This window comes from Musca autumnalis, unplaced genomic scaffold (genome assembly GCF_047663935.1).
Source record: "Musca autumnalis isolate F117 unplaced genomic scaffold, ASM4766393v1 scaffold_3, whole genome shotgun sequence".
In the NCBI taxonomy this organism is placed as follows: Eukaryota; Metazoa; Arthropoda; class Insecta; order Diptera; family Muscidae; genus Musca; species Musca autumnalis.
Genome location: NW_027411866.1, coordinates 4,040,135 through 4,061,953, shown reverse-complemented (window position 1 = coordinate 4,061,953; position 21,819 = coordinate 4,040,135). Strand labels below are relative to the sequence as shown.

The following is a 21,819-nucleotide window of genomic DNA, read 5'->3' as shown; positions in this document are numbered from 1 at the left end:
ACTAAATTTACTCTATCACTTCTACCTTATATTAATATACCTTGGTTTATACCGCATAAAATTGTAATTATTGACGGCTGTCAATCACAGTTGGATATTTAAGATCTTTCTTTCTTAAAAAGTGTAAGTGATGTCAAATTTTTTGAAAAACAACAATTAAACATAATTTAATATTTTTGGGACAACGCGTGTCACAAAGTGTCTTTCAACGGACCGTATGGGCTGAAGTCTATTTGCCACTTTGCATGTCACAATCATATGTTCTGTTCCTTTACTTTTGAAAATGGTAAAACCGGCAAAAGTGGTAAAAGTTGTAAACTGCTCCCATAACAATTGTATGGTGTCTGAAGTAAAGTAAAAAATGGTAAAACTTGAAGATTCTTGCACACAAAGGAACAGAGGTATAAAGGCCTGGGTACATAAGCTGCCTCGCCTGATTGCCTTTCTTTCCTGCTTCATTTCTGACATAACAAAAATAAAAGAATATAGACCTCGGCACATATGGTCAGTTTAGTGACACGTTGGGACACGCGTTGTCCCAAAACAGTTAAATTATGTTTAACTTTAATGCGTCAGCCATATTGTTGTTTTTCAAAAAACTTGGCTTCACTTACACTTTTTTCATGTGGTTGTTGTACCGCAACGCACCGTATGTGCCGAGCGCTTAAAGAAGGCCGAGCCAATTTCGAACTAGGTTGCCCTTTTCTTGTTTATTCTTTTATCAGAAGCAAGTAAGGCAAGCAGGCGAGGCAGCTTATGTACTCAGGCCTTAAATACACCTTACCACTTCGTCTAGCGAAAATATGTTTTTTGTTTGATTACTCCTTTTATGTCTTGACTTCTTGTTCCCGATCCACACTAGAGTAATTTCATGAAAGAGCACGTTTTTCAATTAAATCTCTTTCATGAAATCTCTCTTGTATGGATCGGGATTAGTATCACATTAGCTCTGCTCCTTTAGTTGCAAGAATCTTAAAGTTTTTTACTCGAAAAGCGTTCCCTTACTTCAGACAGCATGCAGTTCATATGGGAGTAGTTTACAAATTTGACTACCTTTACCGGTTTTACCGTTTTCAAAAGTAAAGGAACAGACCAATTGCCTTGTCAGAACAAAAAATGCATTTGAAAAAAATAACGTCATTTTCTCAGTCTCATTCATTAAATACAACCCTACATTCTACAGCTTTGTATTTCACGTCTCTGTCGACATCACAAATACAACTCTGCCTTTCAGGAAGGCCACCATTTTGAAAAACACCCAATGCAATGACAAGACGTTGCCAAATTGCGTGTGTAGAGAAACCAGAGTAGACATCATTTTTTCACAAAAAAATTCTTTCCGAGACGGTATCACTTCACAAAATAATTTTTGTTAGAGTTGACCAATTGATTTTGATTCTTGTATTGTTTTTGGGGAAAACATCTGGAAACTCTTGATCCTCCAAAAAGGTAAACAATGAATGCTAAACGAGCCAAATACGCTACACTGACAACTACAACAACCACAGCGAATGGCACCATCAAAGAGGAGGTAGTACCTGTGCTCATACATGACCCGAGTTCAGGTGAGGAACCACAATATGCCTATGCCACATTTGCCACCACAGAAGAAGCCGAAGCGGCGGTGGCTTCGCTAAACAGTCAAAGACATCAAAACGAAGTGATACAGGAAACTCAAGAAGTGATTATTGACGAACATGGTCGTCCCATTGCCATACATCAAGTTATTACCGAAGATGGTGGTTCGGTGGAAGAAGTGGAAACGGTGGAAGATGATGGAAGTCATACAATTTTGCATATTGTGCCAACTGGTACCTCGGAAGGTGGCCATGACGATAGTCTGGGCAGTACAGAAGAATATGAAATAACTGATGCTGGTCTCACCGAAATCATTAATCGCAATAACAAAACATTCTATTGTCCCAACTGTGGAAATTGTTACAGTGCTGCTGGTTCCCTTAAGTTGCACATGAGGGCCTGTTTGCGACAAAAGACAGAAGTACCCGAAGAACAAAGGAAATGTACAATTTGTAATCGTGTCTTCAATTCGGTGAGTTATCTCAAAGAACATATGCTGCGACATACGGGCGAAGGTCCCAAACGTTGTCCACGCTGTTATCGTAAATTCATTGATGAGGAGAAATACAAAGCCCATTTGGAGCAACACAAACATCAAGATAAGCTGGAAGCTGAAGCTGCCGCTTTACAAATTGAACATGGTTTGAAAAAAGTAGTGGTTAAGGAATACACCTGCTCGTTTTGTTCACAAAATTTCACAGTGGTCTTTGAGGCAGGCCAAGTTAAGCGTCGCTATGCCTGTGATCCCTGCCGTGAAAAGTTCTCCAATGCTGAAGCGTTGAAGCAGCATAAACAGATGGTCGATGAAAAGAGGGAATTCTCCTGTGATCGATGTGGACGTAAATTTGTATTTGAAGGTTTTCTCCAACGTCACATACCCACATGTGATGGTACTATTAAGCGACGACGGGATTTAAAGTAGACCCGCTTAGTTGATATTATGCTTTTAAATTTGTATTTACTCTACAAAACACAAATACTTGAAAATCAATATTTTTTTAATTACATATATAAGATTCTCTTTCTTTTTTCTACTAGTTTAAAACACTTTGTATTGAATGATTTGGAAAACACCACACTTAGCTCTTTTTTAACCATAATTATTTTTTATGGTGCTACATGTTTTGACAATTTCTTTTGCAAATTCTCAACTATTTTTAAGAAGTTTTGCGTTTAGAATGTTATGAAATAAACATTAATAAAATTAAATATGGGAATATTGTTTTTTAATCGTTACGATTAGGCGAGAAGTATTTACAGTACTAATATATTTTAGGGGGCGCCCATAAAATCAATATGGGCCCTGAATCGTGCTTATTCCTGTACCAATGTAGTTGTGGATTTAAATTTTTATTATCGGGCATGAGTTGAAAAATGTTGAGGTATGAGTCGAATTTATTTTAGTCAGGACCCAAATTGCATTTTATTATTCGACTCAACAGCCTTCTATTTTTCTATAAGTTTTATAGAATTGGCAAAAGTGAAGGAGTTCCTTTCCGGAAATATATATATATATATCGTTATTATCAGCACAAAGACTAATTTTCAATTAAAGGGCATTGCTTTAACTTGCATGCTAGCTTAAAAATTTTGATGATGACAACTAGAATTCTCCCTTGTCCCTTCTGGGATGTTTGTGGAACTACATATATATTTATATGTATATAACATATCGTTGCCAGAATTAGCCTCCTGCCGATTTTGAATTATCTTTCGATTTGTTTGTTTCCTTTCAATTTATTTAACAATTTCCTATGGGGATTCCAAGAAACCACTCACACATTATTTTATAAATTTAAAACTATAGAAAAAGCTTTGCTGCATTTCATAGGCAGTTCCACCATCTTTCCAAAAATATGGACCAGATGGAATGGATGCATACAAAAATATTTAAGACCACAATTTGATGTGGGCACGTTTTGCAAGAGCCTTCCAATCGGTATGGGCATAGAATTCTTGGAAACTGGGGCTAACCAATGTATCCTTGGGCAATGTCTTGTAAATGGGTTCGCCGTACCAAGTGCCAACCTAAGAAAAATTACAAAGAGAAATACACTTCTTTAAGCTCTTCGATGTTTAAAATTTTACGTTATTTGTCTTACCTCCCAGCCGGGAACATTAGCCATCAACTTGGCTTCTTCATCACGATTACGTCTCAATTGCTTCAAGAATTCACGATCGCGTTCAGCAATCAAAACGGGGAAAATAACATTTTCAGCTGAGCGCATTTCAATTTCTTCACGCTTAATCATTTTGGCATTTAAATAGTAAACATACAAGCCCACTGTGGTAACGGCAGCATATGTTCCCAACATTTGCCAGCCTAAGGTGAATAAAATGGAAATTTTACTGAATTTTCAATTCCGTAATCAACTCAATTTTTCTCTCATACCTGTAAAGTAAACTTTGGCAGGCACACGGGCAAAGGGAATTTTCTTATAGCCTCCTGGTGGTGGCATATCTTGTTTTTTGGCAGCATCCATTATTTTTCAACTCTCACTAACTAAATGCAGAGAAATTGAATTAAATTCCTAGATATTTATAATCAATTTATTAAAAGAAAAGTTTTACCAAATGCTGCTTGGAAATGAGGAAAATTGCAATTTGACAAATAAATTTTTTGACAATCGGTGGTTTGCATAACACCCAGGGCTGGCAACATTGCGGCATATAAAAATGACATATGAAAATCATATGGTCAGGGTTGGGAGATTGTATTTGCTAGAAAATGGAAAGAATGTTAATAAAATTTTAATTAAAAAAACCCTAAAAACATCTCCATAAAATAAAAAAATAAGAAAATTGTTATTTGTTTCTATTTGTAATTAATCAGAAATGATAAAAATATTTGTGCAAAAAAATTTGTCTGTTTCTAATTGAAAAGAGCCAAAACAACAACAAGACATCAACACATGGGTTGAGAGAGCACGCACATTTCATTTCAAAGTTTTTGTTGACGTTGGTTGATTGGGCTGTTTGGCTGTTTGGAATTACTTTTTTGGATACAAAAGGACCACAAAGGAATCAAAGAATATGAATGCTTTAAATTTAAGAGTTTCTTCTGTAAAAACCAATGAAAACGTGCGAAAAAATGCTGAAATGAGGGCTGCTCTGTTGAAGTTACCGGCCAGATATGAAAAATGTAAGGAAAGGTGTGAGTTTGACCATAAAGAGATTACTTTTTTACTTTCTGTTTAAAGAGTTAGATAGATATTAGTGACAAGAATTAAAAAGATCAAAAAGAAGGATATTTAATAACAATTGTGTTCCCTCCCTTCCATAGCTGATGATTCTTTCTGTCTGGACTTCAATAAAGCTACCACAGTTCCGGATCAAGTGACATGTGTAAAGAAGGTATATCTCATAAACACCATTCAGAACCACTTCCATCACTTGATTATATGCGATTCTTTTCTTGTAGATCTTTGAGACAATCAAGGGGAATGACAAGGTACTACAGTTCTTATGCGACCTATTATTTAGCAGCCCATTAAAACATCCAGTGCGCAACCAAATTGTAAAGTATGTTGTCACATTTCCATCTCAATACCCTCACTAAACATCATTGTTTCTTCTAGGCTTTTAGTTAATGCCTCTACAATAAATGCAGATGATTTGCAGGAGAGTTTAATTGTTGAAACATTGGCCTGTAGTATACAGAACGTTGTGAAGGAGACACAGGCAAGCTCTCAAAGCCTTGTATGGAATACCAATATCGTTTCATTGTCAGGATGTTTTGAGAACTTCGAATGTGGTCGCAAAGCCTTGGGATCACACATAACACATGTGTTTTCAATTATTTATATTTCCGTTGGAAAATACTTGGAAGAATTAAAGTAAGTTTATTTATTATAAAATTATTTTACTACTAAATGTATGTTTCTTTACCATAGAACCATTTCATCCCCATCCGTGCGCAATGAATACTACATGTATGTACACAATTCGATTAGAACCCTTTTAAGTTGTATCCAAGATTTTGAAGAAATTTTAAAAACCAACCACATCACAGAACTGAGAGATCTTACAAAGCTTTGCAGTGATATTGTTTTGGATGGGGAAATTCCAATGGATCCTCGCACCAATGCTGGCATGTTAATGGCTAATATAGCCAAGTTGTTTAATGAGTATCTAGATTTTGTGCTTAAAGCCCAGTCAATACAAAATCCCAATGAAATTGCTTTATGCGTGGGTGTTATAAATACCGCAAATTCTGAAGATTTCCAAAACTACTCCAATAACATATTGAATATATGCGAGAAAATTGATGAAATTGCTAATGCCAATGCTACAGTACCCAATATCCTGTTGTGTGCAACGAGAGCGCTTTATCAAATATCCAAATTAACTTTACAATTTGCTTTGGAAAGTTCCAAGGAAGACGGTGAACAAATTTTGAATAAGTTAATGACATTTTCAGTGGCATTTATGGAACATCACATGGATAGTGTTAGGCATTTGTGTAGAGATATTATGCGCAATGTTTTGGCAGCTGCCAAGAAATTGCAATATCTTGGATTGATAGATAATATCTATCAGGCTTGTAACTCTGATAAATTGTCTTTGGCGGTGAAATGTGTAATTCTGCAACAAGTGTCCTATGTGCTGGGAGCTAATAATATATTGGAAAATTGTAACACAATTTTCGATAAACTATTTGCAGAGAATTTGGGTAAAGATTTTATAGTGAATAATTTATATGAAGGTAAGTGAAGTAAATTACTTTTAAGTGGTTTTTTAAATATGTCAATAATTGGACTCTCTTTGCAGCTTTAATGATGTCTAGTTACAAGGAACAAGCCTTTGATAACTGGTGCAATATCTGGATATGTTACTTACTAAATATTGCCCAATACCAAGACTCCCGTTTAGCTGATGTGGAAGTTTTAATTGTTAAGGCAGTAAAGTGTGACAGCCGAGTGGTACAAAGCATACTTTTTAATACAAATGCTAAACATTCCATACCCATAAGTACCAAGCTCTCCACTCTGTGGGCGGTGCGTAAATCTGGCATTAAAATAGACAATTATCAAGAAATTATGCAACAATTCTCTCAACATTTGCAATTGAGCATTTTATCCAGTGATAATGATACCCGCATTATGGCCCTACGACTTTTAGTGGAGACCCATAAAACCACAGAACCTTTAACATCTATGGAATGTGAATTGATAATCGCCTATTTACAATACAATGCCAATACCCAATGCCCAGCAACCAGACACAAATCACTGGGTTTGTTATCAAAAGCTTTGAATCGTTGCTGTGTGGGTTTGCAGAAATTTTTGAAACGAAAGCAAAACACAGAAATTGGTAAAGAAGAACCTCTGGAACTTAAATTTCTGAAAACATTTATGAAAACTTTGGTGGAAAACCTATTTGAGGGTGCCAATTTTAGTCGCAGATCTGTGTCGCTACAACTTTTGCAACAATGTTTTGAAATTACAAACAATTGTGGCCTCAAACTATTACCATTGTTACCAATGAAAACAGTCAGGGTGTTGTATGACACCCTAAAAGATTCTTATGAATCCAACAATGAATTGGCTGTCAATATGCTAAAGTTGTTACAAGATAATGCCGACAACACGGAGCTACTGCAAGAACATAATGTGGAGATAAATCTTGATGATGTTTTGGATCTGTTGACATCAGTAAGGCCTACGGAATCAGTTACTGCATCCTATCAATTGGAATTTCTGTGTCATCGAGGTCATGCATCAGTGTTTGGGGATTATGAACTGGTCCAATATTCCCCCACATATTTTGCTGCTTTGAAGTGGCTCTTAAAGCACCTACAGGAAGGTTTGGAATTGGCCCGCCTGAGTATATTGGAAGCAGCTAAATTCAATCCTTTATACGGCATATTATTGGCCATCAAACATCTATTGTCTAAGCTGGATTTTTCACAAATGTCCAAGGAGTCTGCGTGGCGAAAATTTATGTACGATCTCATAAATATTTGTAAAGCTTTAACAGATGTGGTTTCGCCGATTGTTAATAGTTCTTCGCCGGAAGGTCATTTACCAAATGATTTCGGTGAATTTCCGGAGGATATTATCAAGGAGAAAATGGTAAATAAGTTACTAATTATATGTTTGATAAGATTTATAATTTGTGTTTAACCCCCTGTGCCTGTTTCAGAAACTGTAAGAACATACACATTTTTTGTTCCGATAAAATGTTTTCCTTTATGTTATCGAAAAAAAATGGTAAAAATGTGTAGATTCTTGAAGTTCTGGAACTAACCATAAGACAATGCTAAAAGCTGGCATCATTTTGTTTTAAAGGCTTAAAATTGTAGCCATTCTGGCAATTTGTAAAAACGTTGAGTAAATTCCGATAGTTAGATTTATAAATAAAATCCTATGCGAGAATATTTTCATTCCCCCATAGATTTTCCATAAGGGTAAAAAATCATCTGATTGAAAAGGAAAAACGCAAAGCCAACAGGTTAATATATTTTTACCTTTTACAGATATCTTCCCCTGACTCTGCCCCCTGTAAAATATTATCCGCAAAACTACGTAAAACAGATTTGGTTGCACTGAAAACAACACCACAAATGGTTTTACTCTGTGCATGGCGTACGGTCAAAGAAGTATCCCTCATATTGGGTTATGTGGTTTTGAATTCTCCCATTCAATACACCCAAGATATGGATGATTTTCTCATAACCAAGCAGCAGATATTAGAAATCGGTGAACATTTTAAACTTCTACTCTCCGAGACAAAACATCGTGGCGCATTTGAACAAGCCTATGTGGGATTTTCGAAATTGTGTTGTCGCCTCTGGACTGTGGAATATGCAGAGCTGAACACTCTCCCCATGGCATGGTTAAATGATTTAATTTGTTTAATATCCCAAGAAGATGTGAATAATGGCAAAATATGCGCTACACGTCGCAGTGCTGGTGTACCATTTATGGTACAAGCTTTAATTACCTCCGAATTGAAAGTGGGATCCATCAAATCCTTGGCATTTTGTATGAAACATCTTTTGGAATTAGCTGCAAGCAAGGAGAATACATCGGAATCGCGTACGCATGCTTTGAACATACTAAGGGCCTTGTTCCGTTGTTCGGATTTGAATGAGGCGGTCGGGGAATATGTTTCCCAGGGTATTACTGCAGCCATTAATGGTTACGATGCCAGTAATTGGTCAGAGAAAAATTCAGCTACTCTACTCTTTGCTTCTTTAATGACCCGTATTTTTGGTGTCCAACGTACCAAAGATACAGAGAATCTTAATATACGCAATAAAATGACTGGACGCGTCTTCTTCCTGCGTTATCCCAAATTATATGATTTCTTTTTGGAAGAACTGCAGCAGGCAAGTGAATTAATTTCCCAGCAACAAAAAGCCCACAAGTTACATCCGTTGTTATTGGTCTTAAGTCGTTTGTATGTTTCCGCCTTGGAAGGTACCGAATCCAATTTAAAGTTATCACAATTTATACCCTATATTTCGGAATGCGGTGGTTGTCCAGAAATGCAAACACGTTACTTGGCCGCCAAAGCCATTGCTGCCTTGGTTAATAAGGATGAAGTGTCATCGTTGGTGAGAGAAAAGTGTGCAGAAATTGTGGTAAGTTCTCAAGGAAATTTTAGAGATACAGTCGAACTTCTCTGTTTACACTTTTTATAACAATTTCTTAAAGAGAATTAATTATCCATTATAAAGAACTGCGTTATTGAGCTGTTCGGCTGTATTTGTTATTGTTATTATAACAATTGTTATAACATACATATGTAATTATTTTACTTTTTTCAGCTCATGACTGATAGAAAAGAAATAAAACTTAATCGTTTACACGGGTACATGTTGCAGGTAAGTTTCTCTGACTTTCTTTAGAACTCTCCTTAACCACCAATTTTTAATTTCAGATTTACTTTTTATTGAAAAATCATAAATTAATTATAAATGAGGATTTGGTGATGGATATCTGCACCACATTTGTGGCCTTTCATAAACGCACAGGGCTACAAAACGCAGTCATTGTGAAAACAATGTTGGATATTTTTATAGAAATATTAAGCAGGTGGGTATTTCCTTTAATTATTGAAAATCTCCCAAGAAAAAAGTATTTTCTTTCAGTGTATCTTCCTTGGATTACAAACGTGATTTGGTACAACAATTTGCCTACATCTCCTCATTAGCCACCTCATCATCCAATGGTGATGATGATGCCACACGTAGTTTTTATTATACCGTGCAATATAAATCAAATTTCTTATATAATTTACATAATATGCGGCTGACATTACCTGCAGAGGCTTTAAGTGATTATATACTTGAACCACCTGTAACTCTATTGCCGCTAGAACAAGCGGAAACTTGTCTTAATATTATGTTACTTGTCTTGGCCGAAAATCCCCATGATGAGGAAATGTTGGCTGAATTTGAAATGTTGCCAATTGAAGTGCAATTTATAAAGTCTTTGAGTGAAGATTCCCTAAAGGAATTAGCTGCCCAGTTGAGAAATAGTAAGGCATTGGAAATTGCATTAAAGAAACTTCTCGAAATTCCCAAATATTATCCAGAAGCAGCCAAGAAGGCATATGCCATTTTGAGTCAGTTGAAACATTTTGATTTTACCTTAACACAGTTATTAGACAAGGCAAAGAAACACAAAAATGATGTCAAATCTGCCATGACAATGTGTGTGGAAAGAGTTTTGCAAAAACAGGGTGTCAACTATGATTGTGCCCAAAAATGTTTGGAATATTTAATTGAAATTGCCAATCCTTCCCAACCTTACTGCTTAAGGTAAATTTTGGAGTTCCTTATCCTGAAAATATATTCTAATCTATTATTACTTGCTACTTTATAGGATCAAAGCTGCCAATAGTTTGAAACACATTGCGGTGCACTATCCAAAGTGCTTGGAACTAAAACGTTTAGATTTTATAAATTTATATATCAAATTAGTTTTGGATCTCTTAATGGATGATGATTCGGATATACGAGATGCAAGTGCAAAACTAGTTGTTAATTGTCTCACGACAGAAATTGATTTGTATTTGGGTAATAATTGGAAACACCAGTCACTGAAATTGAAATCCCAAGACAATGTGGTTTCTACTGTGGTCCAACGTGTATTTCTACAGTATACTGCGGATCTATTGTTGAGATATGAGGCCAGTGATGACTATATTAAGGACATTTTTACCATAATCGTTAAGCATTATGTGCTAGCACAAAATGCTGAAACCAGTCACAATACACCAAGTCTTATTGATGTTGAAATCTTTGATAAAAGTGAAGCTAATGATTTCGCTGAACCATTTACGGTGGTTAAAGATGCTACCGAAATATTTGCACATAGTTTTCATAGTCGTACAAAAGTTGTGGAATATTTAAAAACGTATCAGAATGCATAAAAGGACGCATTCTTAATATACTTAAGTACGTAAGTATCGAGTTTGGACCTTCAACATTTTGAAAAATACATCACTATTTGACGTGTTTTTTTTCCTGAAACGACATATACACATTTTAGCTTAAAATAACATCAAAGTGAAAACGTTTAACTTGATACGTTTTCTGAAATTAAGTTACAGATTAATTTTTCTAAAAAGTTGATCGTTTATCGACCTACTTATTTTATCTGAATGAGCCTAACTAATATACCCTCATCCGAATAAGAAACTACAGATTTAATTCATTTAAAAATATTTTGAAATCAAGTTTTGTATTTGTAACATAGTTTTTAACTAACCTTTCATTCGTTTTTTACATACATATCGTATGTACATATATATTTGTTTACATATATATATATAGGTATAAATAAGGTTGTTTTATCACATGAAGACACTCTAAAGTAAAGAATAATAAAAACAATAAACAAAATAACTGTATCTCCAGGGCAGGTAACCACTTGAAACGTCTTTAAAAGCAAAATGCCCAGAAGTGGGAGTGTGAAAACAAGAAAAAAAAAACAACAAAGTTAACCAAATTATTCAACTTTGGTTTTGGTATCATCTAGAAAACACACATCCGACTGGCGCTGACTACCGCTGCTGCTATTGATATATGAAGTAACATTATCTGGTGTCACTGGGGATGATGTCGATGATGGACCCGGCGGTGTAGTACTTACATTATTATCACTAACACATTCATCACATACACGTACATCATCTAACCAACCACGTTCAGGTACTGGGCGGCGGGATTTTGAGCAATCTGAGCATACACCTTGGCCACACTTGCGACAATGATGACGTTTACAGTCACCACCCTTAAAGGAACGATGGGGACTTTGTGAACGATGATCATTGGCATTAGACATGGCCAAGGCCAATAATTCTTCGGCAGTGCCAAATTTCATTTGACAAATGTGACAAGAAAGGGCTTCGGAGTCGGGTACCCAATAATCAGGTCTAGCTGTATCTTTAATAATATCTAGCGCAAAAAGGAAACTTGTGTTATATAAAACTATTCCAATCAATGTATGTCATTGTGCTACTCACCTTTGGTACATTCCAAAGCAACTGAAGCCACATTACTGATTGTATTATAAAGAGTTTCACCGCATTTGCGAACCGTTACATCTGTTTCCTCTGCTGCATCAGCATTACTTGATCCTGCAGTATGATTTTGAGAGTTAGTAGTATTATCATTAGTAGTTTGTTCTTCTTGATCTGTATATATACACACATATATATGTTAATAAACTTTCTGCATGGAAGACCATTTGCGTTGTGTAACCTACCTGGTATAGAATTGGGATGTTTAAGTAGAAATTGACGGCAATCATTACACACGCGTACATTTTCAAACCATTTACGTGACGGTACTGGCATTCGGTGCTTGGAACAGGCATCACAAAAGCCCTCACCACAACCACGACAATGATGTTTACGCAGTCCGGTCTTGTCAAAGTTTTTCTTGCAAGAGAAGCAGTTCTAAAAGGCCACAAAAAAAAAGTATTTTAATATATTTTTTACGTTACATTTGCTTGTACGTACCACAATTTCATGATTTGGTTTCCAATATTTGGGTGCCACCTTATCGGCACACCACTCCTTCAGTACTCCAGTTGGTTGTGATGAAAAATTCGTAAATGCCTCACACACATAGGACACTTTGTCCAAAACCATTTGTCCCGAGTGCGAAGGACCCTTGGGCGATATGTTGCTATCCTTCCAAATGTGTACTGTTTGTGTTCGTATGGCATCGCATTCTTGAGTACCACCCCAATATTTAAATGTCTTGGCTATTTCGCCACAGTGCGGACAATTGATTAGGCTATGCGTCCAAGTATCAATGCGTGTTACTATCACTTCACGGCCATTATTGTAACACAGCTTACACAGCTCTACTTTATTTTCAAATTGATGTTGATGTTGGCAGGGATTTAAGTTTAGGTGATCCTCACCCTCATGACCCATAGACCGCTGACAACGACGATTACAAGAGGCACACAATATGGGGCAGGTGAAATACTGTTCCGGAAACGGATTTATGGATTTCTCAACAATCTCACCAGAGAATTTCTTATTCAATGCTCGCATAGCTTTGAATATAATGCTTGGTTGACGCGGAGATCGAACTGTGGTATTATCCAAATCCACACGTAAAGCTGCTATAAGTTTGTTATAATCGGTAACACCGTTGGAAGAGGTCTGTATACCCACATAACGCAGTGAACTAAAAGCATTTATGTCGTAATTTAAACGGGCAAACTTGTCGCGTAGCTTTTCCTCGGCACTTTCTTCAACGGCTGCAAAGGGGAAAGGAGGACATTTATTGCTACGGTCTATATTTTATGTGAAGGTAAACTTACAGTTCTCCAAGGGTTTGGTATGCCTTGTTTCGTGGAATATTATTACAGCTGGCCCCAAATTGGCAGAGCCTTGCATCGACAGCGATTGCAAGGCCTGGGAGAAATGCAAACAAAATGCCTTCGATGCGGTACCCAAAAACTCATACATGTCACTGTGCAATCTCTCGGAACGTGTACGATATATCACAATATCTGATATGGCTAAAATCTGAGGGAAATTTGATTAGACTTTTAAGGACACAGTTTTTTTATTGCTTACCTTAAGTAGCATGCGCATACGTTGATTACTTTTCGATGATGTTGACAATAAACCCTCTGTATCTAAACATAGAACACCAATTTCGTTTTGCATTGCTGCATAGACACCCAGGGTACAGGAATTTTGTTCTGGCGAAGTTTTGAATACCTCTTCACCCTTAAAGAATGTATGATTCATGGTATGAGATTTGCCATCGCCGGTATTACCAAAAATGGTAACAACTTTAATTTTGGCAGTATCGGGGCAATTTAACTTTTTGCAAAACAATTCTGGTGTTGCTATGTGCAAATGTTCATTGGCATCCATCAAGAGAAATGAGCGATCCGTTGAATTATCCATAACTTCATAATCGGTTGAGGTGAAGGGTATGGATCTAAAGTCGGCATCGCAAACAATATCGGGTCTTAAAGCTTCTTCCTGAAAGTGAACAAATAAAATTTGGCCCATCATATCTTTATATTTGCAAAGTTTTATTATATTTTGTAGAATAGTTTATATTATGTTTTTTTGCGTTACATCGATAAAAAACATGCAAAACTACGGAATTATCTCGATCATCCGGATACCACTTGTTTCGGTGGTGCACGAATTGTCCGAATTGCCTCATAGTACCAAAAATAAATTATTTTCAAAGATTAAGTCACTCGTGCGTGGTAGGCGTATAATACTTTTTTTTTTGGTTGCTAAAACCGAACAAAAAATAGTGCCCGATAGTGTCCAGATTACAGCGTTCTTCGTGTTATCGAGACTATACTGTACCCAACTCAACTCTAGAAAGAAAAAATGTTATAGACGTAACACCAAAATATTCAAAATTCCTCTTTTGATTGAAACTGACACCAAACGCTAAAACACATGGTCTTGCAAAAATTTTAGGCTTCTGTTGTTAAAAATAACGATGCTATTCAACAAATGTACTTTCGGAAATGTGGTAAACTAGAAGATATTGTTGTAATGAAGGATCCCAAAACCTAGAGTTTCCGCGGTTTTGGTTTCATTACTTACTCCCATTGGTACATGATTCATAATACCCACAATGCTCTTCCTCATAAGATTAATATACTATAAAACAATTTTCATTTTTTAACATCTTTTGCTTCTCCTGTAAAATTATGGTTTTAATTACTACGTTTTTGGGAATTGTATGTACCATTCTAAACAGAATTTCCTTTCCTACCGGGTTTCTAACTTATTTTAGTGAAAAACACCATATCATCAAATCAGAGAAAATGTGGACTTCCCCTGTATATATTTTAGTACATACAATATTGATCAGCATCGAACGAAAAATTATAAACAAAACCACATGTATTCTATATTTATTTTCATCTGTAGTGGTTTAGCACTATAATACTAATACTTTGAGCAACCCTAATTATATTGATCAGGACGCTAAATCCTATAGTTGATCAATATTTAAAAATACTCCGAGTATCAGCGTACCCATCTGATTGCTGTTTTAGTAGAGATTACTTCGATAACCCTTTGTTAGAGATTAAAATATGTGAAAACAGGAAATCGTCTTATTCGAATTTCCTTTATATACATTTTGTAATTTCACTGATATCAACCTATCTATGTATTATGTTCGATTCCGTGAAAACAAATTAAACGAACAAAGGCGAATGGCCTTACTTGTTAGACGTCATTGTTATTTCGTGGCCAAAGGGAAAGCTCCATCGGTGTTCGAAGTTATTTTAATATATCAGATAATACAAGCGATGCCAGAGAAGATTCTCTGTTAATCTCAATGGAAGAAACTTGTCTTTTGTCTACTTACAATCATACAGCTATTCTTTGTTTTATTCTTTGATCTTCATGTCACTTAGCCTCACCTCTCTCAATGATGCCAGAAATATATGGGAGTAATTTTGAAGAGTTCTGTACAAATTCCATTTATTTGAGAACGAATTACTATGAGTGGACCCAGAAAAACACCTTATTTTTCACATCACTTCCTAATCTCCACACTTATGACCAAGGTACATAAAATATTCAATGTGCCGCCTTACTTATGATGATACATGTCATTTCTCTCCACATATGATAAATATTTGCTCTCACCTCTGAGATGGGTTTCATAAAAGCCATCTAGATTTGTTTATATTTTGCGGGCGGCTTCTCTTTCAAATCAACAAGTCGAATTCTTTGAATGAAACATTTAAGCTTATGGGGACAAGGGGCTGTTCTCCGGTCAGTATTTCACAATAATTCCATATATTTTAGCAAACAAAACCAATAAAACGGAGATCCCCCCTTTATTTTTTTAGGTTCTTCTTTGTTAATGAAAAAAATGCGCAGCGCAGCGAACACTGATGACTTGAAGCAAAATACTACTAACACTAACTGGACGGTTATTGGTTAAAGCTTTCATACAAAACAAAAACAATATTTTGTGGTTAACAATTGCTCTGTTCCAGAACTGGAAGAAACTACTAATTTTCACTATTTTTTCCGATAACATAAAGAAAAAAATTTTATCGTAGTAAAAAATAGTAGCTTCTTGCAGGTTCTGGAACAGAGCGAATAATTTCGAAAATATTCTGTAAATGTCTTCGTATGTGTGTTCCATATGATTTTTTTTGTTTTGTATTATTGTTTTCGTTTTCTTCATGTAAAAAAACGAACAAATCAAAACAAAATAAAATGCGTCTAAAAGCCAGTGATAAAGTGTGATAAAGTTGAACAAAGAACATCGGAGTATGGGTGGGTAACTGGAATGGAACAGTCTTATATGTTTCGCTTCATTTCCTTTTGTGGCAAACGTCTGGTAAATCTTTATTATTATCAGCTAGTAAAAGACCTTGCCGGTACTATGAGAAGGGCAAAAATGCATATACGGTGTCAATAAACTTTGTGCGGAATACTCTTGGCCGACTCAATATGAGATTTTGTGTTGTGCATACCGGTATGTAATGTACAATGCGACAGTTGTTCTCTACGTGTGAAGCGAACAGTGTGTATGTTTATTAATAAGAACTACTTAAAAAATGTCTGATGCACATCCGCCACAGCTACGTCACATAGAACGTGGGATGAATTTAAAAGAAATTTAAAGACGTCATGAGTGAAAAAGTAAAAGTGTTTCACTGGATTTCAATTATTGTATGAGGGAAATTGAAGAGTTTTAATTGTATGCATTTCCTAATTGGAACCTTAAACAATTTGTGGAAAAAAATCTTGTCTAGTGTTCTTTTATACTTATGAAATTTATTGGATTTTAAATGTCAATTCCATAGGGTATACTTCAAATATATCCTCGTCATAATCCAGTGGATTTGACATCGATTGGATTCCGTAAATCTAAAAATACTATAAGGAACATCACAGCTGACGACTGACTCGACTGACTTTCCCTTAGTCATCCAAAAACAAATTCAATCCCTGCGCAACAATCCAATTGAGTTCTCTACCCCACTTCTTATCACATTAAAACCCATACGTAGTATAAATAAAAGCGGGCTTGTCTTATCAAGCCAGTGTTAACGAATTCATAGCTTAAACAAAGGAAAAAATCTTTTATGTTATTATTAAAACGCAATTGTCAACAAATTGATATGCACATTTTTGTAAAAAACTTACTAACACATGCGAGGTTCTAAACAGAAACATTAAATAAATAAACAAAAACGTGACGTACTATAAACACCATTAGTTTAGTTGTAGTGTATTATCCTTACCTTATAGAAGGTCAACGATTCACACGGCTCCATAATGGCAGAATTGCATTCTAAAGTTTTATCGATTTTTAGCATTTTTTCACCTTTCTAAGTAAAAACACGATTTGTTTGATAACTTTCGAACAAAGAATATTTGCGCTATCCAAATAATCTGTCAAGTTGAATCACCTAATGAACCAATTAGCCCTTTCCCTTTTGCGCACACCTCTGTTACACCTCTGTTGGGGGGAAGTTTTCTTGGCAGGTTTCGTTTCGTATTTTTGGTAGATGATTTCTGATTTCTACTTCACCCACTTAAACACACACATTCAAAGATACGCCTTGCAAAGGAGTAAACCAACTGTTTTTACATGCTCTTATAAATTGTTTACATTTTCTTGGTACAACTTCACTTTTGCTTAATAATGATATGCGATTATTAGAAAATAAAGCCAATAGATTTAATTAACTACAATTAACAATAACTTTTCAATGCACTAAATTGAATTGCAATTTTTGTTTTTTTTTTCGGGTTGTCAATTTCTAATGAAATAGTTCATCGACTACTCGGTTACTCAAGTAATCCAAGTGTGCGGTTACTTACAGATTGCTTTTTTATATGGTTACTCATGGTACAATAATTCTTAGGTAGGCCACAGCTAACAGCTGATTACAATTTTTTTTTTTTGTTATGGCTTAATCTGTCAAAACCGTGTTGACATGCAGAGTTGATATTTATTATTGATCAAAAAATTCAACTCTGTTTTGTTTTCATTTCAACATTTCCTTCTTCTTCTTCTTTGTTTACTCATCCGTTATCATTCATCAAAACAATTTTGACGTTTTACGCCATAGCGACAGGGTTGTATTTTTTGGCGATTCTCATACCTGGCCTACCTATGAATTATTATACCATGTGGTTACTTATACACTAGACAGACGACAGCGTTTACACATGACAGGACATGTCGATTGACAACTGAAAAAACAGTTGCAGATTTATGAATGGAAATTGTCGATTTCGTTTTTCTCGTTCCCATATTTTGTTTATTTGTTTTATTTTTATTTTTTGTTTATTTATTTTATTTTAATTATTATCTCACTTATTTTTACAAAAAATGTCAAAAATTTGTTAACCTGGGGCTCAATTCTGTTTCTATGAAAATGTGAAATGAAAATTTTTATAAAGGAGAAAACTGTCAAATGAAAAAAATTATAAAGGGAATATTTTTCATTGCAAATTTTCACAGAACAAGAATCTAGTTCCTGGCTGTGCATCATGGTACAATAATACAGGTAGCATTATCATGCCAGCTGATAGTAACATAATGTGTTAATTGCATTCAAATGATGTCAAATTTTGACATCTTATGTTACCAACAATTGCCGATGCGGCTACCTGTGTATTTGTACCATGCTGTGCATCATGGTACAATAATACAGGTAGCATTATCATGCCAGCTGATGGTAACATAATGTGTCAACTGCATTGAATTGATGTCAAATTTTGACACCTTATGTTACCAACAATTGCCGATGCGGCTACCTGTGTATTTGTACCATGCTGTGCATGAAAAAATGATGGATAGCTGGTAGACAGCCGACAAATGTATTGTTACGAATGTAACTGATAGGTTTAAGTTAGTTTAGTGCCTGTTTCACTATGTCGAAAGAAAATGAATGCGAACGTTAATTTAAAAATTTGAATTGTAACGTAAAGTTTTTATTACGCAGTTACTCTATTTAAGCAACAACAATTATCATGAAGAATTATCTTCATTATTCTAGATGTTCTTTACCTTTCATTAATGTGCTTTTATTTTGTTTGCCATAGTCATGTAATTATTGTTTAGTTTGTCACTTCTTTTCTTACATTCATTTGTGTTGTAATTACGTCATCGATCATGCTGTGCATCATGGTACAATAATACAGGTAGCATTATCATGCCAGCTGATGGTAACATAATGTGTCAACTGCATTGAATTGATGTCAAATTTTGACACCTTATGTTACCAACAATTGCCGATGCGGCTACCTGTGTATTTGTACCATGCTGTGCATGAAAAAATGATGGATAGCTGGTAGACAGCCGACAAATGTATTGTTACGAATGTAACTGATAGGTTTAAGTTAGTTTAGTGCCTGTTTCACTATGTCGAAAGAAAATGAATGCGAACGTTAATTTAAAAATTTGAATTGTAACGTAAAGTTTTTATTACGCAGTTACTCTATTTAAGCAACAACAATTATCATGAAGAATTATCTTCATTATTCTAGATGTTCTTTACCTTTCATTAATGTGCTTTTATTTTGTTTGCCATAGTCATGTAATTATTGTTTAGTTTGTCACTTCTTTTCTTACATTCATTTGTGTTGTAATTACGTCATCGATCATCCCCCATGTATGTATGTGAGTATGGTTGTTCGCTTAGTGCGAATGTGCGTCTGTGTGTTCGTTGTACAGATTCGAGGTGTTGCCATATGCTCTAGATATTTCTCGAACAGGGAGACTTTGGGATATAAATTACCGGGGAAATGGCAATGACGGAGTAGTTGTGAATTTTATACCGAAGTGTAAACATCGACTAGTAAGGAAGTAAAGTAAAGCTGTGTACTTAGCTATAACAGTCAGCTCCGAATAAGTGTAATAAAGTAAATAAAGCATTGTAGAAACGTAATCTAAAACGAACCCTGATTTATTTGGTACAAATCGTACTGGGGACTAAAACAACATCTACACGGAGATTAGTTAAATCTAATTCCGTAACAGTATGAATGTGTTAGTAAATCAGAGTTGTATTTGCAGACAGACTGTATTGTGTAAACGACAAGTTAATTTGCATTAACTCCCTTAATTTAAACCAATTCATGCATTATGCACATTCTTAATGCACAAAATCGAACTGAATTTAATCTGCATTTACAAGTTTTAATATCTCAATACTGTTCTCTTACTTCTGAAAATGGTAAAACTGACAAAAGTAGTAAAAGTTGTAAACGACTCCCATATGAATTGTATGGTGTCTGAAGTAATGGCACGCTTTTCGAGTAAAAAGTGGTAAAACTTAAAGATACTTGAAGGTAAAGGAACAGAACTACTGTAGCAAGATTCTATTGATTTACACTGAGTAACAAGAAATGGATATTGCAGTGCAATGTGATAAAACAGTGCAACTAAAGGGTTGTTTACACCATCTATCAATGTCGTATGAGATGTCAAATTTTCTACCTGCGAATGTTGTACACATAGTGTGACCACTATGAAAATTTTCATCTATCAAAATGATTTGGCAACTCATATGTACATTTTTCATTTAGGGGGCGCTCTATTTGATACGGCATTCTCGTATGTAAACATAAATTTATCAGCTGTTTTCTGGCATTCTCAAAAAATTGAAAAACAAAATCATTTAAAAAAGAAAATGGAAAGTTATGTATATTTAAATATTTAGAAAAGTAAATAAAGGGTGTTTATAATGTTATTTTCAGATCGATTGGTCGAAAGAAGCAGTCTTAGAAATGATTTCTTTGTGGCAAAAACATGAATGCCTATATAACCCTAAAAACCTATTCTACCACAACAAACATGCTAATATTAATTTTCCTTGAACCAAAATTAAAATTTGCCCAAATTTGCAACTCAACAAAAAATGTAAACAATGACAAAAACAGCTGTTTTTATATTTATAGGTTATGTCATGCGAAAATAACACTTGTAGGTATGAACGCACAAATTGAAAGTTGTATGCATGGTACAATAATTCATAGGTAGGCCAGGTATGAGAATCGCCAAACAAGTACAACCCTGTCGCTATGGCTTAAAACGTCAAAATTGTTTTAATGAATGATAACGGATGAGTAAACAAAGAAGAAGAAGAACGAAATGTTGAAATGAAAACAAAACAGAGTTGCATTTTTTGATCAATAATAAATATCAACTCTGCATGTCAACACGGTTTTGACAGATTAAGCCATAACAAAAAAAAATTGTAATCAGCTGTTAGCTGTGGCCTACCTAAGAATTATTGTACCATGGTTGTATGGATGACGTCAATTTTGACGAACATAGAGAATGTCGAATGGGTGAAAGAAATGACAGCTCATATGACATTGATATATGGTGTAAACAGCCCTTAAGGGGTAGTTTACAATATATGTAAATGTCATATGTCATGAAATTTTCTATCGTTATATAATCGCTAATATGTGCAATATTAGGGATTTTCCTTACGCCATTTGCTTTGTGCGTCTTCACCAGCAAACATGTAATAAGATTACGTCTTCACATTGCCTGCGTGGGTAGATATGGAATGTTTTTATTTCGTGTCATATGACATTGATAGATAGTGTAAACTACCCTTAAAAATTTGCAGTGCAAACAACAACAAAATACATGTTAACCAGCAATCAGGTGTTCCGTAGATGCAGAATTTGTTGTCTGTCAGGGTAAAATTAAATGCAGATCTTAATTTAATGGGGTTATGTTGTGTCTTGATTCAACTGCCTGTTTAGATGTAGACCCGGGGC

General features: G+C 35.2%; 4 protein-coding genes across 8 annotated transcripts; 2 read left to right on the top strand and 2 right to left on the bottom strand.

The window, feature by feature from the left end:
• Nucleotides 1-1,262: 1,262 nt before the first annotated feature.
• LOC141399911 (zinc finger protein 131) lies at nucleotides 1,263-2,787 on the top strand. The gene has a single exon (XM_073979280.1). It carries the CDS (start codon nucleotides 1,457-1,459, stop codon nucleotides 2,498-2,500), a length of 1,044 nt encoding a protein of 347 aa, XP_073835381.1. The 5' UTR covers nucleotides 1,263-1,456; the 3' UTR covers nucleotides 2,501-2,787.
• Nucleotides 2,788-3,295: 508 nt separating this feature from the next.
• ND-B16.6 (NADH dehydrogenase (ubiquinone) B16.6 subunit) lies at nucleotides 3,296-4,299 on the bottom strand. Its single transcript, XM_073979281.1, has 4 exons — nucleotides 4,150-4,299; nucleotides 3,971-4,081; nucleotides 3,681-3,901; nucleotides 3,296-3,606 (listed from the first exon to the last, which is right to left on the bottom strand). The coding sequence occupies exons 2-4, from the start codon at nucleotides 4,059-4,061 to the stop codon at nucleotides 3,469-3,471; spliced, it is 450 nt and encodes a 149-aa protein (XP_073835382.1). The 5' UTR covers nucleotides 4,062-4,081; nucleotides 4,150-4,299; the 3' UTR covers nucleotides 3,296-3,468.
• THADA (Thyroid adenoma-associated protein homolog) lies at nucleotides 4,278-11,461 on the top strand. 2 transcript variants are annotated; one of them, XM_073979271.1, is made up of 11 exons: nucleotides 4,278-4,720; nucleotides 4,862-4,932; nucleotides 5,000-5,100; nucleotides 5,157-5,414; nucleotides 5,472-6,283; nucleotides 6,349-7,652; nucleotides 8,057-9,166; nucleotides 9,353-9,409; nucleotides 9,466-9,620; nucleotides 9,677-10,348; nucleotides 10,413-11,461. In XM_073979271.1, the coding sequence occupies exons 1-11, from the start codon at nucleotides 4,612-4,614 to the stop codon at nucleotides 10,960-10,962; spliced, it is 5,199 nt and encodes a 1,732-aa protein (XP_073835372.1). In that variant the 5' UTR covers nucleotides 4,278-4,611; the 3' UTR covers nucleotides 10,963-11,461. The 2 variants fall into 2 exon arrangements, with proteins under 2 accessions (XP_073835372.1, XP_073835373.1); XM_073979272.1 differs by having other exon boundaries at nucleotides 4,512-4,730.
• LOC141399909 (zinc finger FYVE domain-containing protein 1-like) lies at nucleotides 11,243-17,885 on the bottom strand. Of its 4 annotated transcripts, none has more exons than XM_073979274.1 (7): nucleotides 17,313-17,885; nucleotides 13,633-14,049; nucleotides 13,374-13,581; nucleotides 12,556-13,310; nucleotides 12,300-12,492; nucleotides 12,058-12,228; nucleotides 11,243-11,989 (listed from the first exon to the last, which is right to left on the bottom strand). In XM_073979274.1, exons 1-7 carry the CDS (start codon nucleotides 17,385-17,387, stop codon nucleotides 11,541-11,543), a joined length of 2,268 nt encoding a protein of 755 aa, XP_073835375.1. In that variant the 5' UTR covers nucleotides 17,388-17,885; the 3' UTR covers nucleotides 11,243-11,540. The 4 variants fall into 4 exon arrangements, with proteins under 4 accessions (XP_073835375.1, XP_073835377.1, XP_073835379.1 ...); XM_073979276.1 differs by having other exon boundaries at nucleotides 12,058-12,171; XM_073979278.1 differs by lacking the exon at nucleotides 17,313-17,885 and adding an exon at nucleotides 15,697-16,228 and having other exon boundaries at nucleotides 12,058-12,171.
• Nucleotides 17,886-21,819: the final 3,934 nt, after the last annotated feature.

Bases quoted from the DNA above. Each gene is read 5' to 3' on its own strand.
- ND-B16.6 (XM_073979281.1), bottom strand. From the start codon at position 4,061: ATGGATGCTGCCAAAAAACAAGATATGCCACCACCAGGAGGCTATAAG. The intron at 3,902-3,970 runs GTATGAGAGAAA...TATTCACCTTAG, and splicing joins TGCCAAAGTTTACTTTACAG to GCTGGCAAATGTTGGGAACA. The intron at 3,607-3,680 runs GTAAGACAAATA...AATTTTTCTTAG, and splicing joins CTAATGTTCCCGGCTGGGAG to GTTGGCACTTGGTACGGCGA.
- THADA (XM_073979271.1), top strand. From the start codon at position 4,612: ATGAATGCTTTAAATTTAAGAGTTTCTTCTGTAAAAACCAATGAAAAC. The intron at 5,415-5,471 runs GTAAGTTTATTT...TCTTTACCATAG, and splicing joins AAATACTTGGAAGAATTAAA to AACCATTTCATCCCCATCCG. The intron at 9,410-9,465 runs GTAAGTTTCTCT...TTTTAATTTCAG, and splicing joins TACACGGGTACATGTTGCAG to ATTTACTTTTTATTGAAAAA.
- LOC141399911 (XM_073979280.1), top strand. From the start codon at position 1,457: ATGAATGCTAAACGAGCCAAATACGCTACACTGACAACTACAACAACC.
- LOC141399909 (XM_073979274.1), bottom strand. From the start codon at position 17,387: ATGCTAAAAATCGATAAAACTTTAGAATGCAATTCTGCCATTATGGAG. The intron at 13,311-13,373 runs GTAAGTTTACCT...TCCCCTTTGCAG, and splicing joins TACCAAACCCTTGGAGAACT to CCGTTGAAGAAAGTGCCGAG. The intron at 12,229-12,299 runs GTAGGTTACACA...GTATATATACAG, and splicing joins ACATCCCAATTCTATACCAG to ATCAAGAAGAACAAACTACT.